This window comes from Epinephelus fuscoguttatus, linkage group LG12, assembly GCF_011397635.1.
Source record: "Epinephelus fuscoguttatus linkage group LG12, E.fuscoguttatus.final_Chr_v1".
Classification (NCBI taxonomy): Eukaryota; Metazoa; Chordata; class Actinopteri; order Perciformes; family Serranidae; genus Epinephelus; species Epinephelus fuscoguttatus.
Window position 1 is genome coordinate 42,296,961 of NC_064763.1, and position 15,033 is coordinate 42,311,993.

General features: G+C 42.6%; 2 protein-coding genes across 2 annotated transcripts; both read left to right on the forward strand.

Moving 5' to 3' along the window:
* The first annotated feature begins 4,983 nt into the window (after positions 1–4,983).
* On the forward strand, positions 4,984–6,165 carry LOC125898429 (odorant receptor 131-2-like). The gene has a single exon (XM_049592224.1). The coding sequence runs from the start codon at positions 4,984–4,986 to the stop codon at positions 5,938–5,940; it is 957 nt and encodes a 318-aa protein (XP_049448181.1). The 3' UTR covers positions 5,941–6,165.
* Positions 6,166–6,469: 304 nt separating this feature from the next.
* On the forward strand, positions 6,470–7,174 carry LOC125897857 (odorant receptor 131-2-like; the record flags this gene model as incomplete). Its single annotated transcript, XM_049591311.1, has 1 exon — positions 6,470–7,174. A coding segment is annotated over one exon (705 nt), but the record flags the coding sequence as incomplete, so codon positions are not given.
* Positions 7,175–15,033: the final 7,859 nt, after the last annotated feature.

Sequence of the window (15,033 nt, forward strand, 5' to 3'; positions counted from 1 at the left end):
CGTAGCACTGAGGATGCAGCTATTTCTGCCACTCATTTAATTAATAAGCATCTAGAGGACCCCAAACCATATGCTAGAGTTTTATTTGCAGATTTTAGTTGAGCTTTTAACTCAGTCCAACCCTACCTGATCATTGAGAAGTTAATCAACATGAAGATGAATTCTTTTATCATCAACTGGTTTTATTCTTTCTTAATGAGTAGGACCCAACAAGTCAGAGTGAACAGCTCACTCTCAGCAGTAAAACAGTGGAGCACAGGTGTGCCTCAGGGCTCTGTCAGTTCTCCTGTACTCTTGACATTGTACATTAAAGAATGTAGGAGTTCACATCCTAACAATCATGTCATCAAATTTTCAGATGACACCAACATCTTGAGCCTGTTAGATGTGAATGTTTGCCCCTCTGTGTACTTCAGTGAGATAGCCACTTTTAAGACCTGGGGTATGAGAAGAGAGAGAGAGAGAGAGAGAGAGAGATAGAGAGAGAGACAGAGAGAGACAGATAGACAGCTCGAGATGCAGGACATATGGTAATGACAATAGCTTACAACAGCAATAATAAAAGTAATATTATAATTAATATTACAGGCTATTGTTATACAATATGTTGAAAGTATATATTAATATCTGATAGTATACATATGTTACAATAATCATATGTGTATAATAACAGTAGAAATATGACTAATGATAACAGCAGCAGCAGGAGGCATCTGGCAGGACCACGGCAGCAGCACAACCATACACGTCACGCTATCCAGGCACCGCTGTGACAGAAGTTAACCTGCAAGACAGTGGAGCACAAAGGTCTCCGGAGAAGAAGCCGAGTTAGTGACATGCAGTACGGCCGAGTTAACAAGATGCAGTAACAGGACATGAGAAACAGAGAGAAGGAGAGAAGGTTCCCGGTGTATTATAGGGGGGTCCTCTGGCAGACTAGGCCTAAGTCAGCCTAACTAGGGGCTGGTACAGGGCAAGCCTGAGCCAGCCCTAACTATAAGCTTTATCAAAGAGGAAAGTCTTAAGTCTAGTCTTAAATGTGGAGACGGTGTCTGCCTCCCGGACCGTAACAGGAAGATGATTCCACAGGAGAGGAGCCTGATAGCTGAAGGCTCTGGCTCCTGATCTACTTTTGGAGACTTTAGGGACCACGAGTAACCCTGCATTCTCAGAGCGCAGTGTTCTGGTGGGATAATATGGCACTATGAGCTCTCTAAGATATGACGGAGCCTGACCATTTAGAGCTTTATCAGTTAACAGTAGGATTTTAAATTCAATTCTGGATTTTACAGGGAGCCAGTGCAAAGAAGCTAAAACAGGAGAAATATGATCTCGTTTCTTAGTTCCTGTTAGTACACGTGCTGCTGCATTCTGAATTAGCTGGAGAGTTTTTAAGGACTTACTAGAGCTACCTGATAATAGAGAGTTACAGTAATCCAGCCTTGAGGTAACAAAAGCGTGGACCAATTTTTCTGCATCTTTTCAGGTCAGGATAGGCCTATTTTTCGCAATATTACGCAGATGAAAAAATGCAGTCCGTGAGGTTTGTTTTCAATGAGAATTAAAAGACAAATCTTGGCAATGCCATCTAGAGAAACTATGTTATGTACTGTGCTCCTGGCCCATATTCTGAATTTGTTTCTGAATTCTCAGAGTTTTTATCCAGTTTAATTCTTCAATCAGATAAAGTTATTAGTGTAGGCGATTTTAACATTCATGTTGATGTTGATAATGACTCCCTGGCTACCGCGTTTATCTCATTATTAGACTCCATAGGCTTCAGTCAGGGTGTACATGAACCCACTCACTGTTTTAACCATACCCTCGATTTAGTTCTGACGTATGGAATTGAAATTGATAACCTAACAGTCTTTCCACAGAATCTTAGAGAGCTCATAGTGCCATATTATCCCACCAGAACACTGCGCTCTGAGAACGCAGGGTTACTCATGGTCCCTAAAGTCTCCAAAAGTAGATCAGGAGCCAGAGCCTTCAGCTATCAGGCTCCTCTCCTGTGGAATCATCTTCCTGTTACGGTCCGGGAGGCAGACACCGTCTCCACATTTAAGACTAGACTTAAGACTTTCCTCTTTGATAAAGCTTATAGTTAGGGCTGGCTCAGGCTTGCCCTGTACCAGCCCCTAGTTAGGCTGACTTAGGCCTAGTCTGCCGGAGGACCCCCCTATAATACACCGGGCACCTTCTCTTCTTCTTCTTCTTCTCTCTCTCTCTCTCTCTCTCTCTCTCTCTCTCTCTCTCTCTCTCTCGTATTCTATTACTGCATCTTGCTAACTCGGCCATTCTGGATGTCACTAACTCGGCTTCTTCTCCGGAGCCTTTGTGCTCCACTGTCTCTCAGATTAACTCATATCACAGCGGTGCCTGGACAGCGTGACGTGTGTGGTTGTGCTGCTGCCGTGGTCCTGCCAGATGCCTCCTGCTGCTGCTGCCATCATTAGTCATTAGTCATACTTCTACTGTTATTATACACGACTATTGTCACACATGTATACTGCAAGATATTAATACATACTTTCAACATATTGTACCACAGTAGCCAGAACTATAACTATAATATTATTACTTTCAATAATGTTGTTGTAAGCTACTGTCATTACCTGCATCTCTGTCTCTCTCTCTCTCTCTCTCTCTCTCTCTCTCTCTCTCTCTCTCTGTCTCATTGTGTCATGTGGATTACTGTTAATTTGTTATGCTTATCTGTTCTGTACGACATTTATTGCACGTCTGTCCGTCCTGGAAGAGGGATCCCTCCTCAGTTGCTCTTCCTGAGGTTTCTACCATTTTTTCCCCCGTTAAAGGGGTTTTTTGGGGGAGTTTTTCCTTATCAGCTGTGAGGGTCGTCATGGTGTAAATCAATCAATCAATCAGTCAATTTTATTTATAAAGCCCAATATCACAAATCACAATTTGCCTCACATGTGTGTGGAGCTTTACAGCAGAGGCGCAGCACACTCCTCTGTCATTACAAGGCGGTTATGACCCTGGGCAGTGTGGTTGATCAGGGAAAAACTCCCCCAAAAAAAAAACTTTTGAACTTGGTGGAAAAGCAAGAACTTCTCTGAAGAGCAACTGAGGAGGGATCCCTCTTCCAGGACGGACAGACGTGCAATAGATGTCGTACAGATCAGACCAACATGATAAATTAGCAGTAATGCTAACTCTCCTTACTGGCAGGAATAAGAGACATGAGATGGCCTTAAAGATGGCGGACCTCGAATGACTTGCGGTTCAAGTAAGGAGTTAGGAGTTAGCAGTATAAAATTAAGAGACTTGGGACATACCCCTCGTGTGATAACAACTATCTTGTATTAAACACAAACTGAACTAAAGAGATGATCTTCGACCCTAAGGGAATTGTAGCTCATGACCCTGTGATTATTGATAACCGTGAAATTAAACAGGTGTCCTCATACAAATACCTAGGACTATAGTTGGCTAATAATTTGAGCTGGAGTGTTCATGTCGACCACTTGTGTAACAGATTAGCACAGAGGCTCCGTTTTCTTCGGAGGCTGCGGCTGTTTGGGGTACGAACCGAGATCATGTTAACCTTTTACAATGCTGTATTAGCAAGCATTATAAGATATGGTATAGCAGTGTGGTTCGGCTCCCTTACAGTCCAGTGGAAGGCTAGACTTAAAAAAAATGGTGCCAGTGTGGTCAGAAACATGCACACCAGTAGCCTGCTGGAGGTCATTGTGTAGGGCTATGGCAGTGCTCCTCCTGTTCCTCCTCACACAAAGGAGCAGATAGCGGTCCTGCTGCTGGGTTGATGCTCCTCTATGACCCTGTCCATCTCTCCTCGTGTAATGGCCGGTCTCCTGGTATCTCCTCCATGCTCTTGAGACTGTGCACGTATGGATGTGCCATCCTGGAGGAGCTGGACTACCTGAGCAACCTGATTGGGCTGCAGGTACGGCCTCACGCTTCCAGTAGTGACAAGGACACTAGCAGAAGACAAAACTGGAAGGATAAGGAGAGAGCAACTGTCTGTGGACACCACATGTGAAACCATTTCCTGTTGGGGGTTGTCTTGCTTTTGCCTCTCCATTGCACCTGTTGTCACTTTGATTTGCACCAAAGCAGCTGAAACTGATTCACAATCACTTAATACATCATACTATGATGACATAAGTTGAACAGGTACAAATTTTCATTTATCCCACTGTCAATCAAGCTACTTAATAACAGGAAATGAAGGTCAACTTTTTCAACTTAAACTTTTTTTTAAAATTATATGTTGTCTGTATATGTGGTGGCTGTGTGACGGTGGATGGTCTCTCGCAGGTCCAAAACAAATTTCTCCTAAGGGAGACAATAAAGATCTTATCTTATCTTACTTGTGCTTCCTAAATGGACAGATTGATATCCCTGAAGTTTAACTGATATTCTGTGACGCTGTGACTGTAAGTGGTGTTCCTGTATTTTTTATTTTCTTGAGCAACGTAGAAAGGCAAGGAGGTAATTCTACCTTTGTTTTATTCCTCTATGTTTGACAATTCTCCCAAATTATTGTTGTGTTATATGGTTCTGTGTTCTCTGTGCACTTGTGGTTTTGAGAGGCACTATAGGAATAAAGATTACTTAATTCTGTACAAGTTTCAACTGTGTAAGTCATGATGACATGGACCAGGGGATTGGAGAATGATTAGAGGGAGATTACATCACCTATTACTAAGATGTTAACCATGCTGACACGTGATCGCTGTCACGTGAACATGGTTTAGGGCCGGGCAAAGCTGATATACAACGTGTAGAATAGATAGAACCCTGCAGACCAGCTCTGCTCACATGAAAATAAACACAGATGATGGATGGACGATGTGATTCAACAGGTGTCTGTGCTTAATGGGTGTTGGACTTTCATGGTTCTCACAATACAACAGGAAGAGATTTATTGTGCTTTTATTTGACAGTGACATCAGCAGGTTAAATTTCTCATGTCGTCAATACTTCTCTAAGATGTCCTATGCAACTCAGTCTCAGACCAACATCACTGTTGGATGGAGCTTACTGGCAAGAGTGATGCTTTCCACTCTGACTACAGTGCCATGCTGTGTGTTTCTCTTCATTAACGGGGTCATGTTATTCACCTTGAGGAGTAAAACTGTGTTTCGTGAGACATCCCGTTACATTCTTCTGTTCAACCTCCTTTTAGCAGAGACTATCCAGATGGTACTGGGTCAGTTACTGTACCTACTGGCTGCTAGTACAATAAGGCTGACATATCCTGTGTGTGGTGTTCTCATCTTGTTTTCTAGTCTCACAACCAGTGTCTCTCCTCTCACACTGGTGGTGATGTCTCTGGAGAGATATGTAGCTGTGTGCTACCCACTGAGGCACTCTGCCATCATCACCATCAGAAACACAGCAGTGGCTATTATTGTGGTTTGGACCTTCAGTTCACTAAATATCCTCACTTCAGTTCTGTTACTGTTAGAATTTACATTTGAAGACCTGGAGAGTCTGCAGATGAAAGATTTTTGTGCCATGAACAACATGTTTCTTGACCCAATGTCTGAGCAATATGACAAAGCCTACACTTGTTTTCTGTTTGTATCAGCTGGTACGGTGGTCACTTCTTCTTATATCGGTGTGATGATAGCAGCCAGGTCAGCCTCCACAGACAAAGCTTCAGCCCAAAAGGCTCGTAACACACTGCTGCTTCATCTGGTGCAGCTGGGCCTCAGTCTCGTGTCAACTATGCACAACTCAATGCTCATAGCTCTTTCGAGAATTGTAACAAGGATAGTATTTGTGCGCTCCCAGACTGTTTTTTATGTGTGTATTATCATCTTCCCCAGATGTCTGAGTTCTCTCATTTATGGCATAAAAGATCATACCATCAGACCTGTCCTCATGTACCATCTATGCTGTCGACTGAAACTCTCAGTCGTCTCAGCCAAGGTCTCATGTTAGACTTCATGAAATGGATTAAGCTTTGTATGTGCTTGTAAATGTAGTATAGGGTTAGGGTTATAATGACCAAAAAAAGAAGTGCAGACTTGACTGAACAAAAAATAAATAAAAAGCTCTTACAGGGGCTTCTTAAGGACCACAGTTAATTTTAAGTCTGGCTTTCAAATGACCCTCAGGACAGAAACACCCTGATGAGTACATACCCTGAAAATCTCACCTTGTTTTTTTCCCTCCACAATATTTCTATTTAAAGTTTCAATATTGTAAATTGCAGCGTTTTACACTTATACAATAAATATGATAACCTAAAACTGCTGCATTGAGACAGAACAGAGAGAGAGAAAGAGAGCTCTTCCTCTGTTAATAAATGAAAATCTGTACAAATATGAAGTATATAAGTTGTAATAAATGCAAAATGTGACAAGTATTTAAAATAAAAAAATATACAAGCTCAGAAACTACATTGTCCATTGAAGTTCGTCATTCACGTTTGTTTCTATTATGATTGTTATAGGCCCTCTGATATAAAATAAGGCTGACATATCCTGTGTGTGGTGTTCTCATCATGCTTGCTAAATTTGCAGATCAAGTCTCTCCTGTCACACTGGTGGTGATGTCTCTGGAGAGATATGTAGCTGTGTGCTACCCACTGAGGCACTCTGCCATCATCACCATCAGAAACACAGCAGTGGCTATTATTGTGGTTTGGACCTTCAGTTCACTAAATATCCTCACTCGAGTTCTGTTACTGTTAGAATTTCCTTTTGAAGATCTGGAGAGTCTGCAGATGAAAGATTTTTGTGCCATGAACAATATGATTCTTGACCCAATGTCTGAGCATTATGACCAAGCCTACACTTGTTTTCTGTTTGTATCAGCTGGTACGGTGGTCACTTCTTCTTATATCGGTGTGATGATAGCAGCCAGGTCAGCCTCCACAGACAAAGCTTCAGCCCAAAAGGCTCGTAACACACTGCTGCTTCATCTGGTGCAGCTGGGCCTCAGTCTCGTGTCAACTATGCACAACTCAATGCTCATAGCTTTTTCGAGAATTGCAAAAAGGATAATATTTGTGCGCTCCCAGACTGTTTTATATGTGTATATTTTCATCTTCCCCAGATGTCTGAGTTCTCTCATTTATGGCATAAAAGATCATACCATCAGACCTGTCCTCATGTACCATCTATGTTGTCGACTGAAACTCTCAGTTGTCTCAGCCAAGGTCTCATGTTAGACTTCATGAAGTGTATTGAGATTTGTATGTGCTTGTAAAATGTATATACTGTAGATATAGTATATAACAACCCCAAACGGAGTCTAGATGATTTCATGAGCAAGAAATACAAAATTAAATTCAAATTATTAAATCAAATCTTACAGAAGCTTCTTAAGAACCACATTCGATTTTAAGTCTGGCTTTGAATTTAGGACAGAAGCAGCCTAATGAGTGCAGACTCTGAAAATCTCACCATTTCAATCTTTACCCCTGAATATTTTTATTTAAAGTGTCAGTACTGTAAATTACAGCCTTTTACACTGATATAACACATAACTAAAAGTGCTGCATTGAGACAGAACAAAGAGAGAAAGAAAAACAAATAAAGAAAACTCCAGCTCTGTTAATAAATGTCAATCTGTACAAAATGGAGTCAATTTGAGTGTGACAAGTATTTAAAATAAAAATTATACAAGCTCAGAAACTGCATTGTCCACAGAGAGTAATCATTGACTTGAAGAGCCGATAAATCTAAATCCTTAACATAATTTATGAAGCTGTTCAGCCTTCAGTATTTAAGTTGTTGTTTCTCATGAAAGGCTTGATAACATCTGTCTTAATCATTGTGTAATGCTTGGTCTATTAATGTTCTTCCATAAATATGCAATACATTTTTTTGCATGACGCAAGATGAGGTCCATAAATGCATGTTTATCTTAGTGTTCAAGGCTGATGGGCCTATTGTTTCTGCTTTGACTTCATTTTTTTTTTTTCTCCAGAAGTGTTTTTACACATTCCCGTGACATGTTACATCCTCGACATATGAAATTTTTACCAGTGATTAGAAGTTGTGTGCAGATTAGAGGGTGACACGGGAGTGGATTTTCAGTCCTGTCCCATCCCACTCCCGTGTTGTGTTTCAGTTACAGCCAAAAAAAAAAAAAAAAAAAGTTTAAAAAAAAATACAGTACATGGATCACACAATGCCTACCTTAATTATTTTAATTATTTTTACATTCACTCCACATTGAAGCTGTTCAGAATGATAAACCCATTTGATTTCTGATGTGGTCAGACAACACGTCATAACAACCAGTTCTGAGAGAGAAAAATGTAGTTAAAGTATTGCAGGAAAAGTAATGTTTGGTTCCTCTGACTGATATTATTATATATGACATCATTAGATTATTAATAGTGAAGCATCAGTGTTAGAGCAGCATGTTACTGTTGTAGCTGCTGGAGGTGGAGCTAGTTTTAACTACTTTATAAAAACTTGACTATTGTCATGATTCCCAGTCCCACACGCTCACGTTGACTTTTTTTCCCATCCCGTCCCAATCACGTGACGAATAGTGAAACTGATTCACGTGCACCGTGGGACTCCCAGAAAAATGTCAGCCACTAGTGCAGATGGGTGCAGCTCAAGAAACATGACGCCAGTTGGCCAGATGGGGTCACTATAATTAAGGCTCCAAAATTCTGTTTTTGAGATGAGTAGCCGTCACACTTTGACACACAGGTGCAGCTCAATGTGGTCAATAAAAAACACACAAGAGCCACGATTGGAGTATGTCTGCAGACGCTGGATCTTTGTTTGCTGTGGGCATACAAACTGTAAGAAATTGTGTTAGTGCTGCGGCTGCATATTGCTTTTATTGCATTTATTTATGTTTCTACGTTATTTTATGTGGTTATATGTTGTCCGTACAATAACGTTGTGCAATTAGGATTACTGGCATTTAAGTTTAGTCGGTTTAGATGGATATATGCCCCTATTCCACGCCAGGAGACAACGTGGATGCCGGAGCTAACGAGCTAGCATTCTGTAGCTGCGTGATTGCTACACGGCGGCAGTGCAATGGTGTGGTGGAGAAGATCAGTGTCTAAAGGGGCAGCAACAGAGCAACCAGTCAGCCAGTGAAGTTAGCCCCTGTGCACGGTGGTGGAGGTGTGGCGCGCGGGAGAGCAGGAACATCCAGCGGGTAGGCGCCCGATGGCCATGGCCGAGCAGCTGGATCTTCAACTGGACAGCTGGGCAGCTTGTCACCATAGCGACTGCACAACCAGTCACGATCCACCTAATGGACTTCCTGGCTACAGCAGTGGAGGTGGGGCGTTCAAGGAGAATACAGCGTCCAGTGGGTCGGTGCCAAGGGTAGTAGCCTTGCACCTGGACAGTGCAGCGACAGCTCGAAGGTCGGAAACAACGCAGCCATGACGGCACTCCTGACCCTGCTGATTCTTCTTCTTCTGGTGGTGGGTGAACTTATTAGGATGATCCTGTCTCCATCATCCTCGCAGGTAGAACCTCACCTTGTATTCTCAAGGGAGGCCCTGCTTGCTCTGTGGGACAAAAGCAAGGCACCCCCGGACCATCTGCACTCCTTGCTCTGCACTCTGCCAGCCCAGCTATCCTCTACACCTGTTCCTGCCTCTGCTGCCTCACACACCTGATCCTCATCTCATCATCACCCAGCCACTACAAGAGCTGACTCTGACCTGCAGTCTCTGTCAGATTGTCTTCAGCATACGGTTTGTGTATTGTGACACCAGCCAGCTTTAAGCAAGGATTTTTGCTCCTTCAGAGTTTTTTGAAACTTGTTTTGACATTTTTCTTCTGTCCGCTAGAAAACCAACCTGCCAGCCCTGCCAGACATTCGAATCACAAGCCCGCCGGTAGCTCAGCAGTAAAACAGTGGAGCACAGGTGTGCCTCAGGGCTCTGTCAGTGCTCCTGTACTCTTGACATTGCACATTAAAGAATGTAGGAGTTCACATCCTAACAATCATGTCATCAAATTTTCAGATGACACCAACATCTTGAGCCTGTTAGATGTGAATGTTTGCCCCTCTGTGTACTTCAGTGAGATAGCCACCTGGAGTACGTCCCAAGTCCCTTAAAATTACTGCTAACCACCTTACATAACTGTTTAGTCCCTCCCACTTAGGAAACATGTAAGGAGTCAGGAGTTAAGGAGTGAGGAGCGAGGATTGCTGATTAAAGAGACATGAGACGGCCTTACTCTGAAGCGTCGCGTAAAGTGATGTCCTTTTCTGCACAGCTGGATCTGCTGCGTAACGGAGCCAGCGTTTGGTGTACATCCCAAGTCACATTATATTCGCTGATCAAAGCCGTAACCCCCACCCCCCGCCGTCATGACTTTGGTCACATACTTTTGCATGTATTACCATTGTTATTGAGTCATTTGCTGAAGTTTGTCGCAATTAAAAAACGGTCTGTAGCCCTGCCACTGTCACTGTGATGAGCATCATCATAATAATCACTATTATTAAATCCACTCGCCATCATTCAACAAGTCAGCTGCTGAGTGAATAAGACGTATCAATCCTGTCAGTCTACCTCAATCAATTCAATTTTTTTTATAAAGCCCAATAACACAAATCTCTGCTTTACAGTATACGACATCCCTCTGTCCTTAGGACCCTCACAGCTGATCAGGAAAAATTCCCCAAAAAACCTTTAACAGGGAAAAAAACAGTAGAAACCTCAGGAAGAGCAACTGAGGAGGGATCCCTCTTCCAGGACGGACAGATGTGCAATAGATGTCGTACAGAACAGATCAGCATAATAAATTAACAGTAATCCATATGAGACAATGAAACAGAAAGAGAGACAGAGAGAGAGAGAGAGAGACAGATGCAGGACAGATGGTAATGACAGTAGCTTACAACAGCAATAATGAAAGTAATATTATAATTAATATTACAGGCTACTTTGGTGCAATATGTTGAAAGTATAAATTAATATCTGATAGTGTACATATGTGACAATAATCATATGTGTATAATGACAGTAAAAGTATGACAAATGATAACAGCAGCAGCAGCAGCAGGAGGCATCTGGCAGGACCACGGCAGCAGCACAACCACACACGTCACGCTGTCCAGGCACCGCTGCGATATGAGTTAATCTGAGAGACAGTGGAGCACAAAGGCTCCGGAGAAGAAGCCGAGTTAGTGACATGCAGTACGGCCGAGTTAGCAAGATGCAGTAACAGGACGTGAGAAAGAGAGAGAGAAGGAGAGAAGGTGCCTGGTGTATTATAGGGGGGTCCTCCGGCAGACTAGGCCTAAGTCAGCCTAACTAGGGGCTGGTACAAGGCAAGCCTGAGCCAGCCCTAACTATAAGCTTTATCAAAGAGGAAAGTCTTAAGTCTAGTCTTAAATGTGGAGACGGTGTCTGCCTCCCGGACCGTAACAGGAAGATGATTCCACAGGAGAGGAGCCTGATAGCTGGAGGCTCTGGCTCCTGATCTACTTTTGGAGACTTTAGGGACCACGAGTAACCCTGCGTTCTCAGAGCGCAGTGTTCTGGTGGGATAATATGGCACTATGAGCTCTCTAAGATATGACGGAGCTTGACCATTTAGAGCTTTATAAGTTAATGTCAGATCCTTGTCTAACAAATCATTTTTAATTAATAATTTGATCTCTTCGTATAATCTTGATTTTATGTTTTTAACTGAGACATGCCTTGACAAAAACACAGGTAATGCTGTTCTAACGGAATCAGCTCCACCCAACTACAAATTTGAATCTGAAACACGAGAAAACAAAAAGGGTGGAGGTGTCTGTGCAATATTTAGAGATCATATGGTTATGCACAGGTTGTCATTTGGGGTGTTTTCATCATTTGAGTATGTATCCTTTAAAATGGAGCTAAAACAATCTCCGTCCATACTCTGTGTAGTTATATACAAGCCTCCCCAGCACCGTCAAAGTTTTATTGATGATTTTACCAGGATGCTTTCAATTGTATGCACAGACTTTGATGGTTTGGTTATTACAGGTGATTTTAATGGACATGTGGATAATGTCTGTGACAGAAATGCTAAAGAGCTCAGTGCTGTCCTTGAAACCTTTGGCCTGACTCGGCATGTGTGTGAGCCCACCCACAGCAGAGCGCAGCACACTCTGGACCTGCTCATTACAAAGGCGGTTAATATTTCAAACATCAGTGTGGTTGATGTCGCTCTGTCTGATCATTTCTGTGTCTTCTTTGACCTGTCTGTTTCTCCCAAACCACCGGCTGGTCCTGCAGTTGTTCGGAGGAGACACATAAATAACAGCACAGGTGCTCTGTTCATGGAAATGATAAACTTTGAAAATGCCTCATGTTCTAATGTTGATGATTTGTTGAACTCTGTTACTTTGAGTGTTTTGAATGTTCTGGACACCATTGCCCCTGTGAAGGTTAAAATGGTTAAAAATAAGCAGAAGGCGCCACGGAGGAATGACGACTCGGTCAGGGCACAGAAAAGGGAGTGCCGGAGGGCCGAGCGGAAATGGTGCAAGTCAAAGCTTCATGTTCATTATGAAATTTATAAAGAAAAGTTGTACATGTTCAACCGGATCTTACGTAGAACAAGGGAGAGGTACTTTTCTGAAATCATTGGAAACTGCAGTAACAACTCGCGTGTCTTATTTGCAACAGTGAACAGATTAACAAACCTTCCAGCTCAACTGCCGTTGGAACTGATCTCCACATCTAAGTGTAATGAGTTTGCAGTATTCTTTTGCGACAAGGTTCAGACCATTAAAAATGCCATCAATTCCACAACACCAGCTCAGTGGCCTAGTGGTAGAGTGTCCGCCCTGAGACTATGAGGTCGTGGGTTCGATCCCCGGCCGGGTCATACCAAAGACTATAAAAATGGGACCCATTGCCTCCCTGCTTGGCACTCAGCATCAGGGGTTGGAATTGGGGGGTTAGATCACCACATGATTCCCGAGCGCGGCACTGCTGCTGCTCACCGCTCCCTCAGGGGATGGGTCAAATGCGGAGAACAAATTTCACACACTCAGGTTTCAACTTTAACTTTAACTTTAACTTTAATAACAACCCTGCAGCCACCTAGACACTTAGAGCTGACTCATTTTGCACCTGTGGCTGACAATACTGTCCGAGAGATCACCACCAGTCTGAGTTCATCTATATGCTGCCTCCATGTGTTACCCACTAGATTTCTAAAGTCTGTGCTGAGCAGTTTGTTACCACCACTCGCTCACATAGTGAACATGTCACCACAATCTGGAACATTCCCAAAGGCCTTGAAAACTGCAGTCATAAAGCCTCTCCTAAAGAAGAGCAGTCTTGATGCCACAGTACTGAACAACTACCGGCCCATTTCAAATCTGCCGTTTTTAGGCAAAGTCCTTGAGAAAGTTGTTTACCAACAGCTTACTGACTTTCTCCTAATGAACAACTCCTTTGATGTTTTCCAGTCAGGTTTTAGACCCCATCACAGCACTGAGACCGCTCTTATTAAGGTGACAAATGACATCCGCCTGAACACTGACGCAGGCAAAGTCTCAGTTTTGGTCCTGCTAGATCTGAGTGCTGCTTTTGACACTGTCGATCATGAGATCCTTTCACAGAGACTAGAGGACTGGGTGGGCATCTCTGGCACTGCCCTAAATTGTCCTATCTAGAAGACAGGAAGTACTTTGTTGAAATTGGTAACTGCGTCTCAGACCACATGGCCTTGACCTGTGGGGTGCCCCAAGGGTCAATCCTGGGACCCCTTCTGTTCAATCTCTACATGCTGCCTTTAGGCCAGTTAATACAAAGGAATAATGTGTCCTACCACAATTATGCAGACGACACTCAGATCTATGTCTCACTGACTGAGCTATACATTTACCACCTCCAAGCAGAAGGCAGAAGATAACATTATCTCAAACCCTGACCACGAAAACCTTTCCTTCTCTAGGCAGCTGTCTCCATATACAAAGCTGCCTGTACCGATGAGCAGCGTGAAAGTTAGGAGCATTCACTCTGCAGCTCAATCTGCAAAACAAAACAAAAAAATACTGCTCAACTTGAAGGAATCTCAGTCAACTGAGGGGTCTCTGACGATTCAACCCTCTGACTTTCAGGAGGCAGCCCTCAAGGATTGATCATTAACATAGACAAACTGAGACTGATCTGATAAATAGGATTTAAACCAACTTAGTGCAGTTCTTCTAAGGCCAATTTAAAGTTTAAATCTTTGTGACAGGATGTGATGTCAGTTGTGTCAAATGCAGCACAAAGATCTATTAGAGCAGTACAGAGACAAATCCTTTGTTCAAAGCAATCAGAAAGTCAATTGTAATTTTCACTTGTGCTGTCTCTTTGTTATGATGAACTCTAAATCCTGACAGAAAATCCTCAAATAAACTATTGTTATGGAGAGTCATACAACTGATAGGTGACCATTTTCTCAAGATTCATAGAGAGAAAGGGAAGATTAGATATAGTTGACTAAATCCCCTGGATTGAGAGTGGACTTTCTTAAAATGAGGTTTACTTACAGCTGCTTTAAAGGCCTGTTAAAAAGATTTATTGATCTTATCTAATAAAGAAGTGTTTCCTAAGGATGAGACTTCTTAAGGTAGCATAGTTGTGATGAGGTCTTAGAGTCAAATGAATGGTTTGGATGAAGACGTTGATGTTAGTTAGTGAAGGTTGATGGGAAGAAAGCAATCTAAATATATATCAGGTCTTGAGGACTAAATAAGAAAACATACCAATGAGCAGTGTGCAATTTTAGTTTGACAACTTTTCAGAAAACCTCATATCTGGACACTGCTGACAGATTCAGCAGTGTAACTCTTTCCATAAAGTGATATGAAGCACAGCAGCGCTTAATACAAGCAAAGCAACAGCTGAAATAATAGAATGTAACAAAGTTAGAGAGAGATGCTCTTCAGTCTCAGAAGGCATCACGTGGCCAGGTTTCTGACAAAGAATGGCAGAGAAATTACATATCCCTAAACTTCAACAATGCAGACGTGATAGTGTGACATGAAATGGGTGGAAGGACAGAGCTCATATATAGTCTGTGAGGGTAGGCAAACCTTACAGACGAGCTC